Here is a 26,400-nt window from a genome sequence, read left to right on the forward strand (position 1 = left end):
ATCGAGTTCGGATTGAATTATTTTAGGTTATTTTATTTAAGGATCTTGATAGTATTTAATCTAAAATTTCATTTGAGCTGAGTTAAATTTAGTTTAGATTTAGTTTGGGTATATGATAAGTTAAATCGAATTGGGTATTATGTTAGGTTAATGTTAGATCGATTAATTTTTGTCGAATAAATATCAGATCGATTAATTTTTTATTCAGGTTAATTTTAGATAGTTCGATTTTTAGGTCAGGTCAATATCAAATCAATCGTTTTTTGAATCTATTCGATCGATTTTATGAATCGATTCAATCGATTTTCAAGCTTGGTCAATATTAGATTGAACAATTTTTGGCTCGGGTCAATCTTTGGATCTTTAGGTCAATTTGGATTGAGTTGTGTAAGAGTCTAATCGATTTTTTTTTTAAATGTTTAAGGTCCAAAGTGTTGGCAATTAAAGGATTAATTGATAAATTATTACTAATTCATTGGTAAAAAGATTTCAATATGATTTAGTCCAATATTACTTCAAGTATTGATCTTAATCAAGAACCTTATTTTCTAGCATACACTTTATAATCCGAGCAACCAAATGCAAATTTCTATCCTACCTTTCCAACTAATTAGAGATGCTTACATTAGGATGCAACATTAAAACATTAATGTTAAGGTTGGATCTTTTTATAGCATGGTGGTAAGTAGTTTTGACTGTTTGCTTCACTTTGGTTTTGCAGTTTCTACAGCACTCTTGTATGCTCCTCTTTTTGGTTTCGTAATTATTCTTGTGTGTAGAGCGATCTCTTCTTTGTACTCAACCACTTAGTTGTGTATTCTTTTCTTCCAAATAAGTTTAGAGCACTACTAGAAAAAACCCCTTTAATGACGCGCATTGCGCGTCATCTATGGGTGCGGATGACACACAAATGCCTGTCGTTGAAGCCACCGACATGAATTTCAGATGACACGCAATTGTGTGTCATAAATCTATGACGCGCATTTATGACACACATTTATGACGTGCATTTATGACGTGCATTTATGACATTCATTGAGCGTCATTGAAGCCCCGTCATAAATTAAGATGACACATATTTGTGTGTCATAAATATATGACATGTGTGTATGACTTACATTGCGTGTCATTGAAGCACACGTCATTAAAAAAGATGACACACATTTCGTAAATTATAATATATATATATATATATATATATATATATATATATATATATATATATATATATTGTAGATTGACAAAATCAACTAAATCATCTAATGCCTCATAATACTAAATATATATATATATATAAGCAATCAATTTGCATACAATATATTCACATTAAGTTATCAAAATATTGTAATCGTATGTCGATACAAAATATCACGGCATAATAAAGTTCTACTAATATGCCCTCGCCATCCGGGCGTGTACACAAGAAATAATTGTAACAGTTAAAACTAATTGCAATACATAGAACAAATACATTCCTAATATGCACATTAAACTTCTGAAAACACCTTCCTTGGTCCAGTATATTTATGCACAAAATGCACTGTTTCAAAACCAAGTGACAACTTACTTTTTGAAACTCTATCAGATTCAGCAACTTTGTATTCTCAATTCCAATGGAGTTGAGGCTTCCTGATTCTAGTTTTGTTTCATCAACCATCAAGTTTGAGTTCGCAGGTAGCTGAAGAACTCCAGGAATCAATATGCACTACAACGTGAAGAATTATCCAAGTTGCTTTCTTAATGCTTGCAGACATTATCTTCCCCTAGTTGCAGGGATACGATTAAGGATACCTGTTTGTTTGATAATCCTTTTTCGGGGCAAGAGAGGCAGTGTTTTATTCCAGTGGGAATCATATATCTGCAAAAAAATGGAAAATAATCAGCCTTGGTTTAAAAGATAAGAACAAGGGATTAAGAATTATAATCCCAAGAAGCAATAATCTGATACAAACACCATGCATATGCAAGAATAATCAACTAGAAATAAGACACAGATCTAGTAAATGTCTTTATAAAAATAAGCAGATCTCAAATCATTCAAAGAATTGAAAATTTTTCATACAAATATAAGAATTGATCTCAGGTCCCACATCCATCCTTTCTCAGTACTATGTGGTTTTACAAATAAATCCAAATAAAATTGCTACATGAAGCATAAATTTTCACTTCTAGAATGTCCTACAAAAAGAAATGAGCAAACTAGTTGACTAAAAATAATATATTTCATTTGGAAATCCTTCACAAAAGTTCAGCAATATAGAATCTACATCATCTAGCTAAGGGTTTTAATTCATCAATGTAACATATTTAGCTTTAAACTAAGCAAGTCCATTAAAGAAATTCATGCAAATAAAAATAGTTGCATAAATTACATGTTTAATGTCCGAGGAGAAAAAGCATAGGTGATTGCTCATAAGCTCTATCTTTCATCTTTGAGTTCATGAGACTTAAATGAAAAAGGCTATCAAGCTTGATCCCTTGGAAATTGTCAAATAGAAGCTTAAACAAAGCATAGGTGATTGCTCATAGCTGCCTGTTCCAGTTTCAAAAACAGTGTCAGTCTATAAGCTGCGACAAGATGTTTTTGGATTAAACAGTAACTGCCATGTTAACAGGACTGATCCTCTATGATAAGCTCAAGTTTCACTCGAGCTCAGTTGATATGCATATTATTTTACTAATCTTTCCTGTTTTGCATATTCAACATGCAAATATACTCCTTTTCCCTGTTTTACATATTTGACATGCAAAGGTTGAGACCTTTCTCTCCTTCTAAAAATAGAATAAAAATACCTACTTGCTAAAAAGGTACTCTTTTCCCTTTTAAGACGATGAATAAATATTCTCAAACGAAATAAAAGTGTTAACGCAATTCTGAACAAAAGCATTACAAAGAGTTCAGTTGTGCAATTAAAAGCTTCCAGTAGATGCATACCAAGAAAAGACAGGCGAATTACACGGTCAAAGGCACTTTCACCGAGTAACCGGCATAACTATTGGCTAATGAACCAACAAGGTGTCTCATGGCCTGAAACATAGTTGGTGCCCCTGATCCTTTATATGAGTCTGAACCTACTTGTCCAACACAAATAAGAATTCTATGGTGCTCATAAAAGTGCATCTTGAATTCAACGCTATATATCACCTTCATCACCACTTAATAACTAATGCATGTGATCTAATACAACATTAACATTTCTCCACTTCCTTTGTGGAGCTAGAAATAGAGAGGCACACGAATCAATACAAGTGAAAGGGAAAACTAACCAAGTTGATCAATGGTGAAAATTTCATTTTCAGTTCCATCACCCCAACCTAGAAGTGCCAAGTAATTCACCATTGCCTGAGGCAGATACCCCATATCTCTGAACTGGAACAACATAATTGTTAAACATGGAAACTTTTAATCCTCAATTGAAAAAGATATTGTAGACCCCATGGAAATTAAGGAGATGATATAATTATTTTACAACATTTTCCATGAAACAAAGTATAATGAAGATAACTACCTGACCAACTGAAGTTACACCATGACGTTTTGACAATTTGCTCCTATCAGGTGCAAAATCAAAGAAACAAGGGCAAAGGAACGCATGGGGAATCCCAGAGCCTGTAGCAATTTTTTTTCCAGTTTAAAGATTAGTTTCCTTATATTGGTTAAATGAAACCAGAAACTCCAAAAGCCACTAAATATTAACAAAAGTAAATAAATAACTAAAGCCCTTTAACATTACCTTGTATATTAAGGCTTGACTTAGAGTATTAGGTAAATGCTCTTCTGCTCTGAAATGCCAGTATAGAGAGTGTGAGAACAAAGGACTAAAAATGTTCTAACAGAACATATATTAGATGTAGCAAAAAGACAATCAATTATTCTCTCAATTACCGTTTAACATGTGAAATAGACATGGTAGCATCATCAACAGTAACACAAAAGTTGTAAACAGGTTGACCATTGCTCCTCATTATAACAAAATCCCCAAGTGTGTCCAATTTCCAGCTAACCTTCATGATACTATCAAACAAATTAGTGCTTGTAAAAGTAAATTACATATATATCTACATTTTGTTGTTGATGGACCACTGAAACTTAAAGATAATGATGCTTTACGCCAAAAATCCTCAAATCAACAGACAAAAAACCTTATTAGTCAAATGTTAAAATCTGAGCATGCTTCGAAACACATAATCATAGTTCATTTAAATTAAAGGTTATGTTCTGTGAGACACAAAATTCACACTTTTGTCTCTAAAGGAATAGTGTTATTCTAATTCCTAGAGGCATTCCAATGAAACGAAGGACAAAAATTGTAATTCAAGGTACAAATATCTCACATTTGCAATGTCTTAAAATCAATTACCTCATTGGAACAAAAGCAACGATAAACCTGACCAGATTCTAAGAGCTTCTCAACATATTGTTTATACATAGATTTTTCTCTAAGATTTTCGATAAGGACCATAATCTCCACCAATGCCAGGGCCTACATGGCAAGTGATAGAATCAATATCAACTTAATGCTAAAAGTGACAAACACAATCGAGCCATACATGTAAAATTGAAGATTTGAAGCAATAAATTTCAAACCAATTTAATTAAAGCGGAAAGACAATGGCAACGACATATAAATAGTACCTTCATCCCAGTCAAGTCCAAGCCAAGCTAAATCTCGAAGAACAACCTCCTCCGATTCTCGCGACGACCTCTCCAAATCAGTATCCTCGATTCTCAGTAGCAATTTTCCTCCCTTATATCTTAAGAGAAAAAAATAAAGAGCAGAAAAGAGAAAACCATCAAAATTCTACGAAGTTAGAAACAAGATAACAACGCACAAGATATAAAAAAGAGAGGAAAAAGACCTAGCGAATAAGTAGTTGAAGAGAGCAGTTCGAGCGTCACCGACGTGGATATTGTCGGTCGGAGAAGGAGCGAAACGAATTGTAACATCCCAAAATACAGGACTAAATTGTAAAACTTCAGAATTTGGTGATTAAAGTAGGATGATTGAATAGTTTAATGATATATCTGGAAGGATTGTTAGTAAGTATTAAGTGAATTGAAGGGCAAAATGGTCATTTGACCAATAAATAAATTAAAAGATGATAAGGATGAGATATATACACGTGGGAAATGAGGGGGAGAGGAAACAAAGTTTCCAGAATTCTCTTCATCCTTCTCTTTTCTCTCCATCGAGAACCAAACTAGAGCAAATATGAGTTTTCTGATTAGTTGGTTATTTGATAAATTAAAGGTTAGGTTTTGATAATTAAATGATAACTAAGCTTAAGGAAAGCTTAAGTTGTCTTATAATCAAAAGATGAAGAAGTTATAAGAGATTAAAGAAAATGGGTTTTTAAATGAATTTATGGAAAAGAGTTGATAAGTTGAATTTGAAGTTAAATTTGACAAGTCATCATGCTAATTAAGGAATATGAAGTGTTAGAATTGTATTTATAACATATTGGAATTTGAGTATGATTCTTGAATTACATATAAGGGACAGGATTTGGAGGTTAAAGATGATTTTCATGAATATAAGTTGGTTTAAGTAATGATAATTGGGTTGAATGACATGATAGGGGTTAAAAAGTGAAGAATTGATGATTTTCGGGCTTAAAATACAATTTATGTGTTATGTGCATCGATGCACATGAAGTGCATCGATGCACTCCTTTAAAATAAAAACATCGAATGCCATCAGTGTATCGATGCACAAGTAGTGCATCGATGCACCCCCTTAAATGCAAACATCGAATATGATTTATGTATCGATGCATAGATAGTGCATCGATGCACCCATCAAGGGATGCATCGATACATGGTGTAGTGCATCGATGCATACCTTCATTAAAAGATAAAAATAGCTTTCTTTTTAGCCTAAGGAATGATAGTTTAGAATATATCAATTAGTATACTGATATGTATCAATGTATTACTATGTAGATTTAGAACGTAATCTCATTCCGGAATAATTGAAGGATTAGAATCGAGTCAAATCAAAGCTAAGGTAAGTACATATTAGAAGTATGGTACAATGGAATAAGACTTGTGATAAGTCTAATTCCTATGTTAATTTTCATAGCACAATAGTTATGAACATGCATACATGATAATTATTATGATACATGCATAAAGTATATATGTTCATATGATTTGATAAAATGATATATGTGAATATATTCAAATGCACATGTAAGATGGTAAGTGATATGAGTTATATGATCACAAGAGAAATGACATGAATACATAAACATATGAAACATAAGAATAATGCCCATGGTATACGATATGAGAGCTATAGGTATAGTTGGCATGCCAAGAGTCTAGGGTTCTACGTGGTCCTTCGGGACATATATGTATCCTTTGGAACATTTACAGGGTCTTTTGAGACAGATTTGATCCACTGGAATATGTATATGGTTCTTAAAGAGTGGTCATTCGGGACAAATACAGTACATAGGTCATTCGGGACAAAATTTCATAGCCCCTAGTGGAACCCCATACGAGCTATGGTGACAGCAATATTGCACAACCTCAATGTACTCGAATACCTTGAGTTCTAAAAAATGTACATGGATCTACAAAAGGTTATCAAAGGTAATTGCATTGTTATAGTTATATGTTACCATATTATTATTGTTTACATTGAATTGTATATGACATGATTGAATGGATAGATTGCATATTCATATTCATACGAAATGCATTATTATTATATTTATATGTCTAACTAAGTCTATGACTTAGCGTGTAAGTGATTTACACGTAGGTACCAAGAATCAGGAAGAGCGGAAATAGGGTGGCAAGAACAGCAGCACTGCTAGAAGATCATATCAGAAGTAATGGATAAAGTATGTCTTTTGTTGTGTATAGTATTGGCATGTAAGAAAAGTGTCTGTTACAAATGCTCTGATCAGTTTTGTCTTGTTTTGATTAACTTGTGTAAAGTAACAATGTTATTTTAATGAAAGTTTTAAATTTCCTTGATTTTTTGTCAAGAGTCAAAGTTTGAAAAGTCAATGTGACACCTCAGACTCAGACTCGTATCCGGGTCGGGTACGAGTTGAGGGTGTTACATTTAATGGTATCAGAGCTATGGTTTAGTCGATTCTCGGCATAAACCGGAGTCTAGAATGTCCTATAAAGTATCCATGCCAACAAAATAGTGAAAACTTCTGATATGATATAATAGTAAGTATGTTATATTGCTAATAGAACGATATGGTTATGTTCTTATAGATGTCCGGACATGGTAGCTCTAGAAGTGAAGCGGGAGATGATAGGCTCGTTGAAAGTAGTAATTCACCTGCCCTGGCCAGGCAAGGTGAAGAACAGACACCTTATGGAGTGTCTGTAACTGATCAAGATGTGTTCTTCAGAACACTGGATGCGGTATTGGCGAGTTTTCAACCTTCTGTTACTTCAACTCCGAGAATGAATGTTGCAAAGGAGTTGAAGGGTTTAGGACCACCAGAGTTTAAAGGTGAAGTCGAAGAAGGTCTTGTTGTTGCGGATCTTTGTCTTAATGATGTAAAAATTATGTTAGATGGTCTTCACTGTTCTAATGTAGAGAAGTTAGATGGAGTGGTCTCCTTGCTTCATGGGCAAACGAGAATCTGGTGGACAAACGTCACTCTGAGAATGACAAGTGACCAAGTGACCTGGTCATTGTTCTTAGAAGAGTTTAAACACAAGTATATAGGAGACCAATTTATCATGCAAATGAAGCAAGAATTCTTGACGATGAAGCAATTGGACTGCACTGTATATGAATATGAGTGTGAATTCAACAAGTTAAGTCATTTTGCGGCCGAGTTAATTCCGACAGAAAAATATTCGTGTGAGTGGTTTGCTGAGGGTTTGCACCCAAGGTTAAAGGAGATGCTGACAGTATTGAACTTGTCCTCGTTTCAAGATGTAGTAAATCGTGCTAAAGCCTTAGAGAGAGCTCAAAATGAAAGATTTGGGAATCAGAGAACCCAACCATCTAAAAGAACTGGGGCTTCCTCAAGTTTTGCACCACCTAAGAGAAGTATAGATTTTAGGTTCTGACCTCAAGCACAATCAGAGTCGATGGCATTCGTTGCAAGAGATTCAAATTAGATGAGAGCTAGACAAACTCAATCTGTAGGGTCTGGTGATGGACGAGCACAGCAGAGTCAAATTAGACAATGTGAAATTTGTGAAAGAAGCCATAGTGGAACGTGTAGGGTAGTTACTGGAGCTTGTTTCCGATGTGGTAAAGTGGGACATTTTATGAGAGATTGTCCATTGGGGACAGGAGAACAGTATAGTTGGAGCGATCTACTTCGATGTCTCAAAGGAGAAGAGGTAGAAGTCAACCTGAATCCTCTACTCAACAGGAAATACGCTCCACTGCTCGAGTGTATAATATTAATACTAATGAAGATTTTGATGATCCAGAGATGATAACATGTACCTTTTTATTATGTAATAGATACATTATGATATTGATTGATCTGGACTTGCATATTCATATATTAGTAGTAAATTGATGTGAGAATTGAGAATTCAATTAGAAGTTATTTATAGTTATATGGAAGTGACAAATTTATTAGGGTACAGTGTTGGGATAAATAAGATATGTTGAGAATGTCCCATTAGAATTCAGATAATTGAATTCTCTGTTAAATTGATGGAATTACTTTTTAAATGATTTGAAGTAAGATTAGAAACTATAGAGTTAGAGGATCTCTATCGTTCTGAAATAAAGTAGTTTTACTTCAGTGACAAGATAAGGTAGAAGGAATGGGTGTTATTAGGGTGTTACATGAGGAATGGGAAAATATGTACATCAGTAATCAGTTTATTAGACAAAGGTAAATGGAATGTTTGAATGCAAACCAAGGAAATGGACGACGAACTATTTTTTATTGGGAAGAATGTATAGTATATGAATGGTTTGATGGTGGGGTATGTTTTTATTGGAAGAAATGAGTTGAATAATAAAGTAGTATGATAGTGAGTGTAATAAAGATAAAGGATTTGTATGTTTGGCGGAAGTAAGAATTGACAGAAAAGTTTAAAATGATAAGGAGAGATAAGTATAAGAGGGATATGAAAGGAATGTGAGAGCATCAAGGAAAAAGGTAATGGAAGAATTAAAGTAATGAAGTAAAGTTTATGATAACACAAAAGATTTATTGAAGAGGTGATATGTGAAAATGAATAGTAGATGTGTAGACAATATCTTATCTCATTGTGCAATGAAAATTTGAGGACGATTTTTCTAAAAAGGGGGGAGATTTGTAATATCCCAAAATACGGGTTAGTGACTAAATTGTAAAACTTCATAATTTTGTGATTAAAGTAGGATGATTGAATAGTTTAATGATATATCTGGAATGATTGTTAGTAATTATTAAGTGAATTAAAGGGCAAAATGGTTATTTGACCAATAAATAAATTAAAAGATGATAAGGATGAGATATATACACGTGGGAAATAAGGGGGAGAGGAAACAAAGTTTCCAGAATTCTCTTCATCATTCTCTTTTCTCTCCATCGTGAACCAAGCTAGAGCAAAGGTGAGTTTTCTGATTAGTTGGTTATTTGATAAATTAAAGGTTAGGCTTTGATCATTAGATGATAACTAAGCTTAAGGAAAGCTTAAATTGTCTTATAATCAAAAGATGAAGAAGTTATAAGAGATTAAAGAAAATGGGTTTTTAAATGAATTTATGGAAAAGAGTTGATAAGTTGAATTTGAAGTTAAATTTGACTTGTCATCATACTAATTAAGGAATATGAAGTGTTAGAATTGTATTTATAACATATTGGAATTTGAGTATGATTCTTGAATTACATATGAGGGACATGATTTGGAGGTTAAAGATGATTTTCATGAATATAAGTTAGTTTAAGTAATGATGATTGGGTTTAATGACATGATAGGGGTTTAATGACATGGTAGTGGTTTAAAAGAGAAGAATTGAGTGAAGAATTGATGATTTTCGGGCTTAGAATACAATTTATGTGCTATGTGCATCGATGCACATTCAATGTGTACCGATGCATCAAGGATAAATCCCAGAAATTGTTCAAGGTGTATCGATGCACCCCCTTAAATGCAAATATCGAATAGGATTTATGTATCGATGCATAGATAGTGCATCGATTGCATCGATGCACCCGTCAAGGGATACATCGATACATGGTGTAGTGCATCGATGCATACCTTCATTAAAAGATAAAAATATCTTTCTTTTTAGCCTAAGGAATGATAGTTTAGAATATATCAATTAGTATACTGATATATCAATGTATTACTATTAGATTTAGAATGTAATCTCATTCCGGAACATTGAAGGATTAGAATCGAGTCAAAACAAGGCTAAGGTGAGTACATATTAGAAGTATGGTACAAGGAATAAGACTTGTGAAGTCTATTCCTATGTTGATTTCATAGCACAATAATTATGAACATGCATACATGATAATTATTATGATGCATGCATAAAGTATATGTTCATATGATTTGATAAATGATATATGTGAATAGATTCAAATGCATGTGACATGGTAAGTGATATGAGTTATATGATCACAGAGAAATGACATGAATACATGAACATATGAAACATAAGAATATGCCCATGGTATACGAAATGAGAGCTATAAGTATAGTTGCATGCCAAGAGTCGAAGGTTCTACGTGGTCCTTCGGGACATATATGTATCCTTTGGAACATTTACAGTGTCTTTTGAGATAGATTTGATCCACTGAATATGTATATGTTCTTAAGGAGTGGTCATCGGACAATAGTACATAGGTCATTCATGACAATGCATGCATAAAGTATATATGTTCATATGATTTGATAAATGATATATGTGAATAGATTCAAATGCACATGTGACATGGTAAGTGATATGAGTTATATGATCACAAGAGAAATGACATGAATACATGAACATATGAAACATAAGAATAATGCCCATGGTATACGAAATGAGAGCTATAAGTATAGTTGGCATGCCAAGAGTCGAAGGTTCTACGTGGTCCTTCGGGACATATATGTATCCTTTGGAACATTTACAGTGTCTTTTGAGATAGATTTGATCCACTGAATATGTATATGGTTCTTAAGGAGTGGTCATTCGGGACAAATATAGTACATAGGTCATTCATGACAAAATTTCATAGCCCCTAGTGGGACCCCATACGAGTTGTGGTGACAACAATAGTGAACAACCTCAATGTACTCGAATACCTTGAGTTCTCAAAAATGTACATGGGCCTATAAAAGGTTATCAAAGGTAATTGCATTGTTATAGTTATATGTTGCCATATTATTATTGTTTACATTGAATTGTATATGACATGATTGAATGGATAGATTGCATGTTCATGATCATATGGAATGCATTATTATTATATTTATATGTCTCACTAAGTCTATGACTTAGCGTGTAAGTGATTTACACGTAGGTACCAAGAATCAGGAAGAACGGAAATATGGTGGCAAAAACAGCAGTACTGCTAGAAGATCAGATCAGAAGTAACGGATAAAGTATGTCTTTTGTTGTGTATAGTGTTGGCATGTAAGAAAAGTGTTTGTTACAAATGTTATGATCAGTTTTGTCTTGTTTTGGTTAACTTGTGTAAAGTAACAATGTTATTTTAATGAAAGTTTTAAATTTCCTTGATTTTTCGTCAAGAGTCAAAGTTTGAAAAGTCAATGTGACACCTCGGACTCGTATCCGGGTCGGGTACGGGTTGAGGGTGTTACACGGACTCTGACCGATGCATTGTTGTCAATTGAAGTGCGAACGGAGAAATTTCTACGAAAATAACACCGAAAAATAAGCAGAAGAGCGAATTCAAGGACTACTCTTATTCTCATCCATGGCGTCCCTGGAACGAGTGCCCCCATTTTTGAAACGACAAAATGGAGTTGAAGATACTGGATATAAGAGGATAGCAAATAAGATAGTGGGACACAGGAGAACGAAGTTGTTTTCCATTTTGTCCCAGTATCCCTGAATGAAAATTTTGTTTTTGAAACACAAAATGGATTAGAAGCGGGAAAGCATGTGTATGTGATGAAAATTATGGGGGAAATTAAAAGACGACTTTTAGAGATGACACACAATGAAAAGTGTACTCCGTGTTTTGCTAAATTTTTTGGATTATGACTATTAAATATGACACATTATTGTAAGTCATAAATCGTTCAAATTTTAAGAAACATAACATTTTTTTATGACACACATTTTTTGCAAGTCATAAATTAGCGTGTGTCATAGTTCGTGTGTCATTAAAGGTATATTTTCTTGGAGAGATTATTAACGAGATACACATTAGGATTAACAATTATTAATGAGTTACTTTACTACGAGAAAAATAACTTACCACAAACCTATAATGACAAATAATTTAATGTTTTGGTATTAAAAAAGAACAATTCAAGCTACTTAGCACATAATCCATCATGTAAATCTTCATATGTTTATGCTCAAACATATAAACTAATTATCATTGCATATCAATATACCTTGCATGTGACTAGTTCATACTTTGCTTGCTTGACCATAATTTACCCCAAAGTAGATGGTTAATCACAAACCTTGGAACAATTAAACATACAATATATACAACACATGTAAATGCACTCACCTTCCTACCAAACAAATCAAAATTGAGGCTTAGTTTGTTTTCATTGTGCAACCTCTTCAAACCTCTTATGTATGCTTCGCGTAGACCACGCGCAGACATTAGGCTTCACAGACCGTTTGTTTTTTAGAAGACATAAGCTCTTCTAACGTCTGCGCGAGCTCTTCTTGGTGCAGACATAGTTTTATGTCTTCAAAGGTCTTCAAACCTCTTCAAGAACAATTATAAAATATGGTTATTTATTAAAATAATTTTAAATAATTTAATAGGGTTATTTATTTTAAAATAATTTATTTTAAAATAAATTATTATAAAATAAATTATTTTAAAATAAATTATTATAAAATATGGATTGATTTATTTTAAAATAATTTATTTTAATTAATTTATTAGTATGGATTGATTTATTTTAAAATATGAATTGATTTATTTTAAATAATTTATTAGTATGGATTGATTTATTTTAAAATATGGATTGATTTATTATTGTAGTTGTATGGATTGATTTATTTTAAATAATTTATTAGTATAGATTGATTTATTTTAAAATATAGATTGATTTATTTTAAATAATTTATTAGTATGAATTGATTTATTTTAAATAATTTATTAGTATGAATTGATTTATTTTAAAATATGGATTGATTTATTTTAAATAATTTATTAGTATAGATTGATTGATTTATTTTAAAATATGGATTGATTTATTTTAAATAATTTATTGTTGTAGTTGTATGGATTATTTAAATTTCAGTATTGTAAAACTAAAATTATTTAAATCTCAGTATTGCAAAACTCTTTTAAGTTTAAAAAATCAGTTTATTTATATTTTAGTTCATTTTAGCAGTCTGCAGACGTTAAAAAACAAACAGTCTTTTTCTTGCAGACTGTAGACTTTTAGTCCACCTCTTCTGCTGCAGATGCATACAGATGTAGTCCCTATACTGCATACCTTGTACCTCTGCAAAAACAAACACCACCTGAGTCTTTAAGGATTTAATAGTGAGCTTTAGTGTTTCCTCTTGAGGTTCCAACACCAATTTCTTCCTTGGATGTCACAATTTTTCAAAACAAAATTACAAAAGGATGACCTCCTCTTCTTCATTGGAACCTCTCAATTTCACATCCTTCATCGACCATAGTTCGTACCGGGACATCCACTATCGTTTTGCTTGAAAAAACGAATGTATAATTAGATCTTCCCGCTAATTTTTATCTAGAACTTTTTCAAGTTTTAAAAATGGTCGATAAAGATAACGATAAATTTATTATGACAAACAAGCTCGAGACTTTATTGAGATTTTGTTCACGTTGAGCGAGGTAGATCGAGACATGATGGCTACGCCAGCCTAGAAGCTTTGGTGAGCTAGGTGGTCTGATCAATAGTGACAAATCAGCTGGTGAACTGGAGCTGAGAGGCTTTTATATATTTGATACATCACAATGGAGGAGTTGATGGCATTCCACAAGGAGAAAATAAAAATAGATGATGAGCGATGCACATTTGAGGATTATTGATTTGTGATATCGCGTGTTTATAAGAATGAAAATGACTTAGATTGATTCATCTTTAAATATATTAAATTATTTTGAACTAAGATAAACGATGTAACATATAAGCTCGTAAGAATAAAATTATTAATATATCAGGTCATGATATCATTTTCTTTAAAATTTTAATTATGAATAACTTAAACATAACGAAAACGTAATTTTGATTAGCAAATTGACACTTTTGGTCAACAATCAACATATAATTGATTTTACAATGTAACGATTAAATTGATAATTTACCCAAATGAAAAAAAATATACACCTACTATAAATGCAATAGGTTGGGGAGTTCATTTGTTGGGAGTGGTTTACAATACCATTAAAACCAATCTGAGGTTAGTTGAGGTCTGGAATGTTCGTTAACCGGGACACATAGGCGAGGTCATTAAAATCAATTTGAAGTTGAATGAGGTATGTACCATATTTTTAAAAACAATTATTTTGAACATTATTTTAGGTTTATTTGTTTAGTTAAAAATGAATTTTTAATCTCACAACAGTTATTTTAATATAAATATTTTTAAAAATTTTAATGTATTTTTTACCATTTTATCATTTTTAAATAATTTTTAACAAGGTCAATAAAACAAAGTATATTCCATAGAGTTAATCTCAAAATTTATTCTATATTAATCTCATAATTAAAGACTTCAAATGTAACGACTCGAATTCAAGCATTGACCGATGTTTAATTGAATAAATTTATTATAGTATAGAGGATCATGGGGGTAAAACTTGAATTCAATCGGATGAGAAATTAGCCTTAGATAAGATAAAAAGAGAATTTTTAAGCTTAAAGTGATAGAAGAGGGATATAGAGTGTAATTTTCTCATTTAGGAAATGCGGTAGATTTGGGTTTATCTTTTGGGCCATTTAAGATCGGGTTAAATTAAATTTAGTTTACTTTTAATTGAGATTGTTTTCAGTTCGGATCAAATTGGTAATGAATCCATATAGGTTCAATTAAAAATTAGATCGATTTTGATTCGAATCTGGTATAGTCAGGTTTTTAGTCATCATGTTCTAGTCTATATCAAATACTAAATAGGTAAATTGATTCTAATAATTAAATTCGGATCAAATTTGCAAGGTCTTATATCCCAATAAACGAACATTCCAGACCTCAATCTCAAATTGATTTTAATGATCTTGAATACGTGTCAACAAATAAACTCTTCAACCTCTATAACCGGACTGCATTTATAGTAGGGGTAGGTTATTATTATTATTTTTCATTTGGGTAAATTACCAATTTAATTGTTAAATTATAAAATCAAATATATTTTATTCATTAAATAAAAAGTTATCAAATTGGTAACGGTTGACTTTGATTTTTGCTTTTTCCATTAACTCATGGCTTTCTATTTTTTGATGTCTTGGGGTCTGTATTGTCAAATTCTAACTCAAAAGCTTCATTTTATTTTATTTATCTTTTAAGTTATAATTGTGTTTGGTAAATTCTGAAATTTTGGACTCATTTTTTGATGTTATGTTCTAAAAGTGAACACGTTTCTCCATATCCCTCTCCAATAGATTCCAACCACCCTCGTTTAGCTCAATTCGATTTTGTACGTTATCTCTAAATATGTGTAATTATTGTTTAGTGACTTGATAGTTTATTTTTTTATAAATATATTGTTTCAGTACTCATATATTAGTGTGTTGTTTTTAGGTTCCTATTTTGCAAACCTAGTACTGTTGGTCTTGGGAAGTGTAAGGCTTAGTTGATATAGATTAGCTGGTATAGGTGTGTCCCTTTACCCATATTAAATGATTATTTTCCATGTTATTTTCAGTTGGTACATTGGTATTGGATTGTCTCGGTGCATGTTGACTATTGATTATGCTATTATACTATATGATTATGTTTGTAAGCATGTTAATATTCTAGTTATGTTTATCAATGACATGTTGAATTTATGGTTATTGTTGTATTATTTTTATTAAGCATATTGAATTATTTTTGTCATCTGCCTGAGATCCTTTACGAATGAAATTATTTTCATCTTGTTTTTGTTAGGGATCATTTACGAAGGGCAAAATTTGTTTGAGATCCTTTACGAATGAAAGTATCTCCATCTTGTTTTTGTTAGGGATTATTTACGGAGGGCAAAATTTTCGACTAGGATTCTCTATGGAGGGCTACATCTCCATCCTTATTTTTGTATTTTGACTTGGGTACCTCTTCGAAGATTAACGTCCCCATCTTGTTTATTCGCGACGAAAGGTAAGGTTACGTGTTATTGATGCTACATTCTGATGATTAATTTCTGATGTTATTGTTTGCATATTCTTTATGTTATTTGATATATCATACCTTACTTGTATTTCTTTTAATACCAATATATGTTTGTACGTAGGAGACACATTGGAGTTTTTAACTCATTCTTTTAGTTTCTGTCTTTTCAGTTCCCTTTGATCTTTAGGATTTTGGGTGGTATTTCGAGGATTGACTGGTAGCATTTTTTTATCTAGTCATTGTATGGACGTTTTTAGACTATATTATATTTTTACTTGTTTTGTACTTTAATATCAGATTATATTATATTTTATGAACTCTTATTTTTGTTAGCGAATTTACACCAGTATTTTGACAACGCATGCTTTAATCTAAAATTTTCATAATATTTGTTAATTCAAATTATTGTGATTTCTGAGATTCAGTTGTAACATCAGGCCGGGTTAAATTCCATCAAGTCCTCTATTGTGATTTGTATGTAATATATCAAAAGTCTCTCTCAACTCTAGTTCACAAGTTGATTTGTCGCAAATGATCAGACCACCTAGCTCACAAAAGCTTCTAGGCTGATGTAGCAATCATCGTCTCGATCCACCTCGCTCAACGTGAACAAAATCTCTTATTAGCTCGATGGTTGGTTGGCAAACTTGCTCAGAAAAGCCTCACGCGCTTATTTCTCGTAATAAATTTATCGTTATCTTTATCTACTATTTTTAAAGCTTAACAAAGTTCTAGATAAAAATTAGCGAGAAAATCTAACCATGCATTCGATGTTTCAAGCAAAACGTTGGTGGGTGTTCCGGTACCAATGAAAGGCAATGAAGCTTGTGAACTTAAGAGATAGATTCCAATGAAGAAGAGTAGTAGTTCATCCTTTAGCAATTTTGTTTTTAAAAATTGTGACTTCCAAGGAGGAAATTGGTGTTGGAACCTCAAGAGGAAATGCTAAAGCTCACTATTAAAGCCTTAAAGACTCGATTCTATGTTTTGAGTTATTCGGTAAGAAGGTGAGTGCATTTATGTGTTGTATATGTTGTATGTTTAGTTGTTTTAAGGTTCGAGATTAACCATCTACTCTGTGGTAAATTATTGTCAAGCAAACAAAGTATGAATTAGTCAAATGCCAGGTATATTGATATGTCAGGATAATTGTTTATATGTTTATATGAAGATTTTCATGATTGAATATTTATAAGTATTTTGGTTTCACACTACTTTGGATCAACTCAGTGATTGAGTTGATAATCGGTTGGTGAAACAAGTTAGTTATGAACTGCTAATAATAGATAAAGAACAAAAACATAATAAAAATCAGATTTTTATATATTATTTTTTAAAATTAATCTTTTTGATTAGGTCTTGGATCATATCCGTCTTTGTTTTGGTGTGTGTATATATATATATATAATTTTTAAATAAAAATCTTAAATTATTATTATTGATGTGCAAGTGGGGGGAGAGATTGATAATATTTGATTGAAGTTTACATCTTCTAATTTAAGGGGAGGATCATCGGGGTAAAAATTGGAGACATTAATCAAAGATAGTTTACTTCTTTTAATTTGATTTGAGAATAGATAGTTTTCTTCTTTTAATTTGATTGAAGTTTACACCTTCTAATTTTAAGGGGAAGATCATCGGGGTAAAAGTTGGGGACATTAATCAAAGATAGTTTACTTCTTTTAATTTGATTTGAGAAAAGAGCAGTTGGATAACGATGGTCGAAAGACTAGGGCAAGTAATTACATGAAATTTTACAATAGATCTGGACAATAATTCTAAAACATCAATATATGATAATAATTCACTTCCGACTAGAAAGAGTGAACAGTTACTTGTTGACATTTTCAAATTCACCTTCAATGATAATTTTAATGAAATATTAATAGTTATTTTCCTTATCATTAAATCATGTAAATATATTTATATAAAATACTTAGACATTACTTGTTGACATTTTAAATTACCTTCAATGATAATTTTAATGAAATATTAATAGTTATTTCCTTATCATTAAATCATGTAATATATTATAAAATACTTAGAGAAAATAAAATAAAGTGTATATAATCGATATTAATATAGAACAAACAGGTATATTAATAATAAAAGTAGGTAAAAGATAGTATCATATAGTCGCATAAGGCGACCTAGTACACAACGAACAACGCTACAAGAGTAACTGAGATTACTTCAACTAAAAGTACTATTCCTATAGATTTTTAACATCCATTTTTATTCTGTAGCTTTCATGAGCTGAGGAACTTCCATGGCCAAACTTTCACTTGACGCTGCAAATGGGACAACAAAAATAAAACATTCATCAGTTAAGAAATTGATAACCGTTACCGAAGAACTCAGTGAGTATTATAAAAGAAATTAGAGGCATTGGAACCTTTTGCAGTCGGTGCTGGGGCTGATCTGGTAAGGGATGCTGACGCCGCACTTGCCTGGGAGTCCACTTGCAAGGTTTAAGTTGATGCCAGTGATGGTGGCAGCCGCACTTTTGAGGCAGTTGCAAGCTGCTTGGCGGTCTGGTGTTGTTTGGGCTTCGCCGTTGAGGGTTTTGATTCCACTACAGCATGCTGGAGGAACAGCACCACCGCCTGGACCCTTCAAGTAAGGATGCAGGCGCCAGTTTGGATGTGACTTCCCACAATTTATGGCTCCTTGAGCCAGGGGTGCACCCACCACAGCCAGCACAACACCACCACACATGCAAGCTTAAGGGACATAAGAGAGCTAGCCATTTTGATTGATTACAACAAAACACAAACGATCTTATACAACTTGTAAGGAAAGTGCTTAGTGGGTGCTAGTGCTGATTGTTGTGTGGTTACTGGTTAGTGCTGGGTTTTTATAGCCGGGAGAAGGGTTGCGAAAAGAAACTGAGCATTAGGACAGCGTTGGGCGTTGGTGGTTGGCTCAATTCAATGCGAGGGTTATTGATCAAAATTTACAAATATTTGAATCCAGATGATCACTTACCACGTGGATTGTGGTTATTGATCTAAACACCCCCATTAAGACCGCATGAGGAGATAAAGTAAAAAAAAAAGTATTTAAGAAAACTTTGTGGAAGCTTACAAAGCACACCGAATAAATCAAGTGTGTTCCCATTTGATTATTTCTTTCTTTCTTTTATTGTTATTTAACAATAAGAATTGTCCGTCCAGCTTAGTTGGTAGAGCGCAAAGTTCTTAACCTTGTGGTCGTGTGATCGAGTTCCACGGTGGACAATTCATAATTCTGATTACCAGAGGTCTTCTACGGAAACTGCTCTCAACCTGGCGTTGGGGACAGCTTACTATCCTACCTCCCCCTTATCCCATTACATATGGGAATAGGGTCAGCTAATTTTCAATTCATTAATAAAAAAACAATATCTTCAATTTAGAGTTAAGAAACCACTGAACTCTTTAATTTAGTGACCAAATTGACAATTTTTTATTTAATGGTCAAGATAGAATTAATTTTATAATTTAATGATTAAATTGATAATTTACTCAAATGAAAAAAATAATAACCTACACCAACTATAAATGCAATCCCGTTATAGAGGTTGAGGAGTTCATTTGTTGGGACACGTTTACAATACCATTAAAACCAATCTGAGGTTAATTGAGATCTGGAATGTTCGTTAATTGGGACACATAGGCGAGGTCATTAAAATCAATTTGAAGTTGGTTGAGGTATGTACCATATTTTTAAAAACAATTATTTTGAACATTATTTTAGGTTAATTTGTTTAGTTAAAAATGAATTTACTAACCTCGCAACAGTTATTTTAATATAAATATTTTTATAAATTTTAAAAAATTTAATGTATTTTTTTTACTAATTTATCATTTTTAAATAATTTTTAACAAGTTCAATAAAATCAAAGTATATTCAATAAAGTTGATCTCAAAATTTATCCAATATTTAATCTCAGAATCAAAGACTTCAAATGCATGATATCTCTTAGAAAATTGTGACCTCTAGACATGATTTTTAATAAATTTATGTGATTTATCATAATTAAATCTACCATCAATCGATCATATTTACTAAAACTTTTAACCTAAGTGTAGCTATAATGATCTTACGCCTAACATCAACACTAAAGGTCACTATAAAACCTCTTGACCAAAACTGAGATAGGGAAGAAAACATCGAATATTCTACTCCCACTCTTCTTCCTCATGAAGACAAAAGATCTTTGTTATTGACCAATGATCACTTAATCAACGATTGCGACTTTATGCCCAAATTAAAAGGGATAAATTCCATAATTAATCAATACAATCCACAATATACTTAGGGTGGGCACGAGCCCATTCTGAAGTCTAAAACTTTCTTTAGTTATATATTTTACTGATGTCGCTCATCTTAAAATTTTATTTGTGTCAATCTCATATAAAAATTTTATGTTATTAACGAATATGTGTCCACACTCGAAAATATTTATGAATCCGTCACTGCTCGAAATTTATCTTATATTTAATCTCATAATCAAAGAAAATAAATACTTTGAGATTAAATGTCGAAAATAAGTAGATTAGTTTTAAAAGAGCGGTCATATTTCTGAGAAGACAGATAGAAAAGATTAAACTAATATTTCAGTCCTTGGGCATGATTTTAACTAAATTGAAAGAAAACATCAATCAAGCAGGAAGTGGGTGACGGTTGCCCATAACTGATTGGAAAAACACTTTATCTCCTAATGCGATCTTAAAGGGGAGTTTACATCAATAACCACAAATCACATGGTAAATGATAATATGGATTCAAATTTATGTTGTTGCATTGAATTAAGCCAATCACCAACGTCCAACGCTGTCCTATTTCTCAGTTTCTTTCCTTACCCTTCTCCCAACTTCCCAGCTATAAAAACCCTCCAGCACTAACCAGAAACCACACAACAATCAGCAATCAGCAATCAGCATTAGCACTCACTAAGCACTTTCCTTACAAGTTGTATAAGATCGTTTCTTTTTTTGTTGTAATCAATCAAAATGGCTAGCTCTCTTATGTCCCTTAAGCTTGCATGTGTGGTGGTGTTGTGCTTGGCCGTGGTGGGTGCACCCCTGGCTCAAGGAGCCATAAATTGTGGTGAAGTCACATCCAAACTGGCACCCTGCATTCCTTACTTGAAGGGTCCAGGCGGTGGTGCTGTCCTCCAGCATGCTGCAGTGGGATCAAAACCCTCAACGGCGAAGCCCAAACGACACCAGACCGCCAAGCAGCTTGCAACTGCCTCAAAAGTGCGGCTGCCACCATCACTGGCATCAACTTAAACCTTGCAAGTGGACTCCCAGGCAAGTGCGGCGTCAGCATCCCTTACCAGATCAGCCCCAGCACCGACTGCAAAAGGTTGCAATGCCTCTAATTTCTTTTATAATACTCACTGAGTTCTTCGGTAACGGTTATCAATTTCTTAACTGATGAATGTTTTATTTTTGTTGTATCATTTGCAGCGTCAAGTGAAAGTTGGCCATGGAAGTTCCTCAGCTCATGAAAGCTACAGAATAAAAATGGATGTTAAAAATCCATAGGAATAGTACTTTTAATTGAAGTAATCTCAGTTACTCTTGTAGCGTTGTTCGTTGTGTACTAGGTCGCCTTATGCGACCATATGATACTATCTTTTACCTACTTTTATTATTAATATCGATTATATACACTTTATTTTCTCTTCTTCAAATACTATATATATATGATCTAATGATAACCAAAATCATTACTTCTGATGCTTTATTAAAATTATTACTGGAAGTGAATTTGAAAACGCCAATTACGGATAGTTCACTTCTTGTCATAAATGAATCAATATGAATTGACGTTTCAAAAGTATTATTTAAACTTATAATAATCTGAACTGATTGAACTTGAGCTTTGGTCTTTTATATATAAACTTGCCTAATTGTTCTTCGTTCAAAGGAAAAGGAGTAAACCATAAACAACTAATATCCTCAAATCCACCTCCAATAACCCTCCACCTAAATTAGAAGAGAACAACAATCATACATTCCATATTGTGATACCAAAATACCCATGTAAATATTCCTCCCTAAAAATTAAATGAAAAAAATAATGCTTATCAACTCAATATAATTCAACTGAAATTTTTCACTTGATACCGTTCGAATACTCACCCCTACCAATTACTATTATTAAATTTTACAGAAAAATAAAAGGAACAAAAGCTTTAGTTAAATATTTCCTATCTAAATAGTGATTAGGATGTCTCATCCATTACAAGCCCCTCCAGTCGTGTCACCAAATCATTAGCGGAATAAATCTGCATTTTCATTTGTCTGTTTTCCAATTTTAAAGCCTCTATTTCTTTCCTCAATTCTGTATTTTCAGTTTCCAATACCTGATTCCTCTTCATCAATTCAACTTCCTGTCAAATAAATTATATATCCACGTCACCTAAAGTAATTCTAAACAAAAACAAAAAATGGATAAAAGTCGCAGACTGATGGAAAACTTACATTGCCACTTGCAAATTTATCCGAATTATGACACTGTGATGATGGCTCCACACATTCCATACGTAATCCGGAAACGCACGGCATTGATGGAAAAGCCGTGGCCTCTCCTCGCACTTCTGGTAAATGTTGCAGTGTTGACTTGTCCAAGTTAACCTCTTGTCCATTTTGTACTTCTACTTTACCAATACTACTCTCCCCGGATTCTATATGAAGTCCAACAACCTTTACCATGTAATAACTTCTATTAAGTGATTATTCAAGAGTACAACTAAGCAAGGAGATAATAACTAATTCACCTTGCATAACTCTGAAACACGCACAACTGATGGAAACTCCATGGCCTCTGTTTCCACTTCTGGTATATATTGAGATGGTGTTGACTGCTTCAGATGAACCTCTTGTCCCTTTTGTAGTTGTACTTCACCGGTATTAGTCACGTCTGATTCTAGGGGAAGAAGACCAACAACCTTTAACAGTAAAGAACTACACAATCAACTAATTGTTCAAGTGTTGAAGCACGACTAAGCAAGAAACTCGAACGAATAAGTTAACAGAATTTAGATAAAGAGGAGATAAAACTCACCTTGCTAGTAATCAATTTCTCTGATTGGCACTCTGATAATATCTCCACAGAATCCTTGTCTAGCGCCAAAGAACCTGAAGTTGATGGAATCCCCATTGTTTGCAGTTTTGGTATATTTTGTGACACTGTTGACCGCTTCAAATTAATCCCTTTTCCTTCTTGTACTTTACAGGAATTATGCTCGACTGATTCTACTTCGTGTCCACTAACCTTTAACAGTAACAAGAATATTAGAGCTTGAAAATTATTTGAGGATTTCAGGAAACAAATAATTAAGCAAGGAACTCACACCAATAATTGAACCGGGGTCTGAGGAGTTGTCTATACTGGAGCTCTCAACCTCCAATAACTCATTGATAACATCAAATTGTAACTCCTCAGCAGTTGGTTGAAGATGCCATGTTATCTGTTATACAGATTTAAAATTAGCATACAAATGCTAGAAAACACTAAAAATAGATTCATGGTTAACGTTTGCACCTGATAATCCTGCAGTTCCTTAAATCTTGCAGCGAACCATTGTCTCTGACGAGACTTGCTATTTTCCCATTTGCATGCACGGGGAAACATTGACTGCCGCTCTTTCAAGTCTGACCGAGCAAGGTCAATGTGCTCATAACACCATATCTTTCACAATAACATAACAAATAGTATAAATAAAGGATAACTTACATACGCTGAAATCCTTCATGATATCACATCTAGAACCAGTCCCCAAACCCTGTATTGTTTTTCCTTTAAATCGAGGAAGAAAAGGCAGGGAAAAGGGAGTTTGATTTGACTGGCTTCTCTAAGAATCACGAATTTAAACAAAAACAACGACTTATTAGCCTCTTAACTAGTAATCTCAACTTACTTGAAGAAGTATAAGACAACCTCCAACATATTGCACACTTGACTCTTTTCTTTTGTTCAACCACATAACCATGTCCTCGAGAACAGCTGCACCCCACGCAAAGCGACCAATATCATCCACATTTTTCAGAAAATGAAGGTAACGGGATTCCACTTTTCCATTTGCATTGGGAAAAAGAATAGTGCCAAATGTGAAGAGAATGAATGTCCTAACAAAGTCTTCGTTAACTACTTGTCCAAGCGAATCGAGTCTACTTTCAAGGGATGCAATTGTGATCTTCCTCTTCCATAAAGAAGCTCCATAATTAGTTTCAAGATTCGAAAAGGCTTGATCCTCCCTAAGCAGTATAGGATCACCAACCACATGAATCCCCAAAATTAAAGCAACGTCCATCAGAGTAATTTTGACAATACCAGGAAGCAGCATAAAACCAAGTTCCTCGGAATTCCATGTCTCCATCAATTCTACCAGCAAACTCTTGCTCAGCATCTGATTAGGTATCAAAAGCAAATTGCCAAAACCAACTTTCTTTATCGCAGTTCTTTGATCATCGGTGAGTTTGTCAACTCGCTTAACAAATGACGACAAGGAAAATCTTGTACTAAAACTCCCAGTCTGTACATTTATGGATAAGCAAGCCCTCAATTATGCACGGTTCCATATCAACAAGGGGGGGAAAAGAACACCAAGGGAAGTCAAACATAAAAGCCTCATTTAAATTCCTGTTCATTTAATTGGTGCTTTAATTCCAATTTCCGCACAATCTTTTCTTTATTGGACTAATAATAAGTTAACACACCAAATATTACAATTATACATAGATATAAAAGAAACAAGGCAGCTAAGCTTTCCAACGTTCCTCTACCTCTAAGCCAAGCAACACTAAACGAAGAATTCTTTCTTTTTCATCTTTCAAAATTAATAATCTGAATAATTAACTTCCTAGCAAAAACTTATGATTTTCCAGGAAATTTAAAACGGGCAGCGTATTTTTTGAATGGAAAATGAAAGTACCGGTTTTGAATCGAGGCGTTCATCGACGCCTAATCCTATCCCCATGGATGACCTCCTTGTGGATCTCCTCATTGTAGACCTTTTCCTTGATTTTTTTCCGGGAAAATGATAATGATTTTTGAAAACCCTAGAGATGATAGATATCAACTGTGACTGTGAGGCTTGCCAGAGAAGCTCGAGAGAATTGGCGCGAAACAAGAAAATTTGGGGGCGCGTCATTCCACGCATCCGTTCTTACTGACATCACGCTGTCGTTTTTATTTAGTTCTCTCCTGCCTTTTGTTTGCGAAAAATATTGTTATAAAGGTGTATGCTATTTTTCGTACTTATATTCTCATATTTAGTTGACAAAAAAAAATATTATTAAGTAATAATTTATTACCGATAGTAATTTTTTGAGTTAAAATTGTGAGAATGTCATTATTTTTAAAATTTTAGATAACAAATAATTCTCATTAGACATAAATACACCTAAAATAATAATTTTTATATGGATATTTCTCGATTCATATTTTTCGTGTTTTATTCAAAATTATAAACTTAATAATAATAATAATAATAATAATATACAAAGAGTTTAATTTAATAAAATATTAATAAATTTGAGTAATTAAAATTATTTCTAAAGATAATCTTATATTATATGAACCAAACACACCCTTATAGTATAATAATGTCTTAATTCTAAATTCATAAAGTATTGAGATAGTGTTATTTATTTATTTTTATATCCTGAATTTGAATAATTGTATTTATATATATATATATATATATATATTGAATTTGAATAATTGTATTTAATAAAATATATTTAATCATACTTTGATTTTAATAAAATTTGATCTCACAAATATTTAAAGAGGGTCAATTGAAAATATATATGTTTGATTCATATTGTGTGTAATTTTCATGCTACACTCTGGTTGATCTATATTATTTGATTGTGTTTATATACATGACTATTGATGGATGTAGTCATGATTAGTACGATAAAGATTGTTTTGATCTTATATAGATATAGTTGATGGACAATATTAT

General features: G+C 32.7%; 1 protein-coding gene and 3 pseudogenes across 1 annotated transcript; 1 reads left to right on the forward strand and 3 right to left on the reverse strand.

Moving 5' to 3' along the window:
* Positions 1-1,439: 1,439 nt before the first annotated feature.
* On the reverse strand, positions 1,440-11,896 carry LOC120185686 (annotated as a pseudogene).
* Positions 11,897-18,643: 6,747 nt separating this feature from the next.
* Positions 18,644-19,195, reverse strand: LOC120185796 (annotated as a pseudogene).
* Positions 19,196-21,412: 2,217 nt separating this feature from the next.
* LOC120185795 lies at positions 21,413-22,015 on the forward strand (annotated as a pseudogene).
* A 557-nt stretch (positions 22,016-22,572) lies between these two features.
* On the reverse strand, positions 22,573-25,442 carry LOC120185734. Its single transcript, XM_039189876.1, has 8 exons — positions 25,363-25,442; positions 24,349-24,963; positions 23,973-24,119; positions 23,782-23,898; positions 23,493-23,702; positions 23,206-23,376; positions 22,910-23,131; positions 22,573-22,818 (listed from the first exon to the last, which is right to left on the reverse strand). The coding sequence occupies exons 1-8, from the start codon at positions 25,432-25,434 to the stop codon at positions 22,651-22,653; spliced, it is 1,722 nt and encodes a 573-aa protein (XP_039045807.1). The 5' UTR covers positions 25,435-25,442; the 3' UTR covers positions 22,573-22,650.
* Between the last annotated feature and the right edge of the window lie 958 nt (positions 25,443-26,400).

The sequence above is a fragment of the Hibiscus syriacus genome, unplaced genomic scaffold (genome assembly GCF_006381635.1).
Source record: "Hibiscus syriacus cultivar Baekdansim isolate YM2019G1 unplaced genomic scaffold, ASM638163v2 tig00113124_pilon, whole genome shotgun sequence".
Classification (NCBI taxonomy): domain Eukaryota; kingdom Viridiplantae; phylum Streptophyta; class Magnoliopsida; order Malvales; family Malvaceae; genus Hibiscus; species Hibiscus syriacus.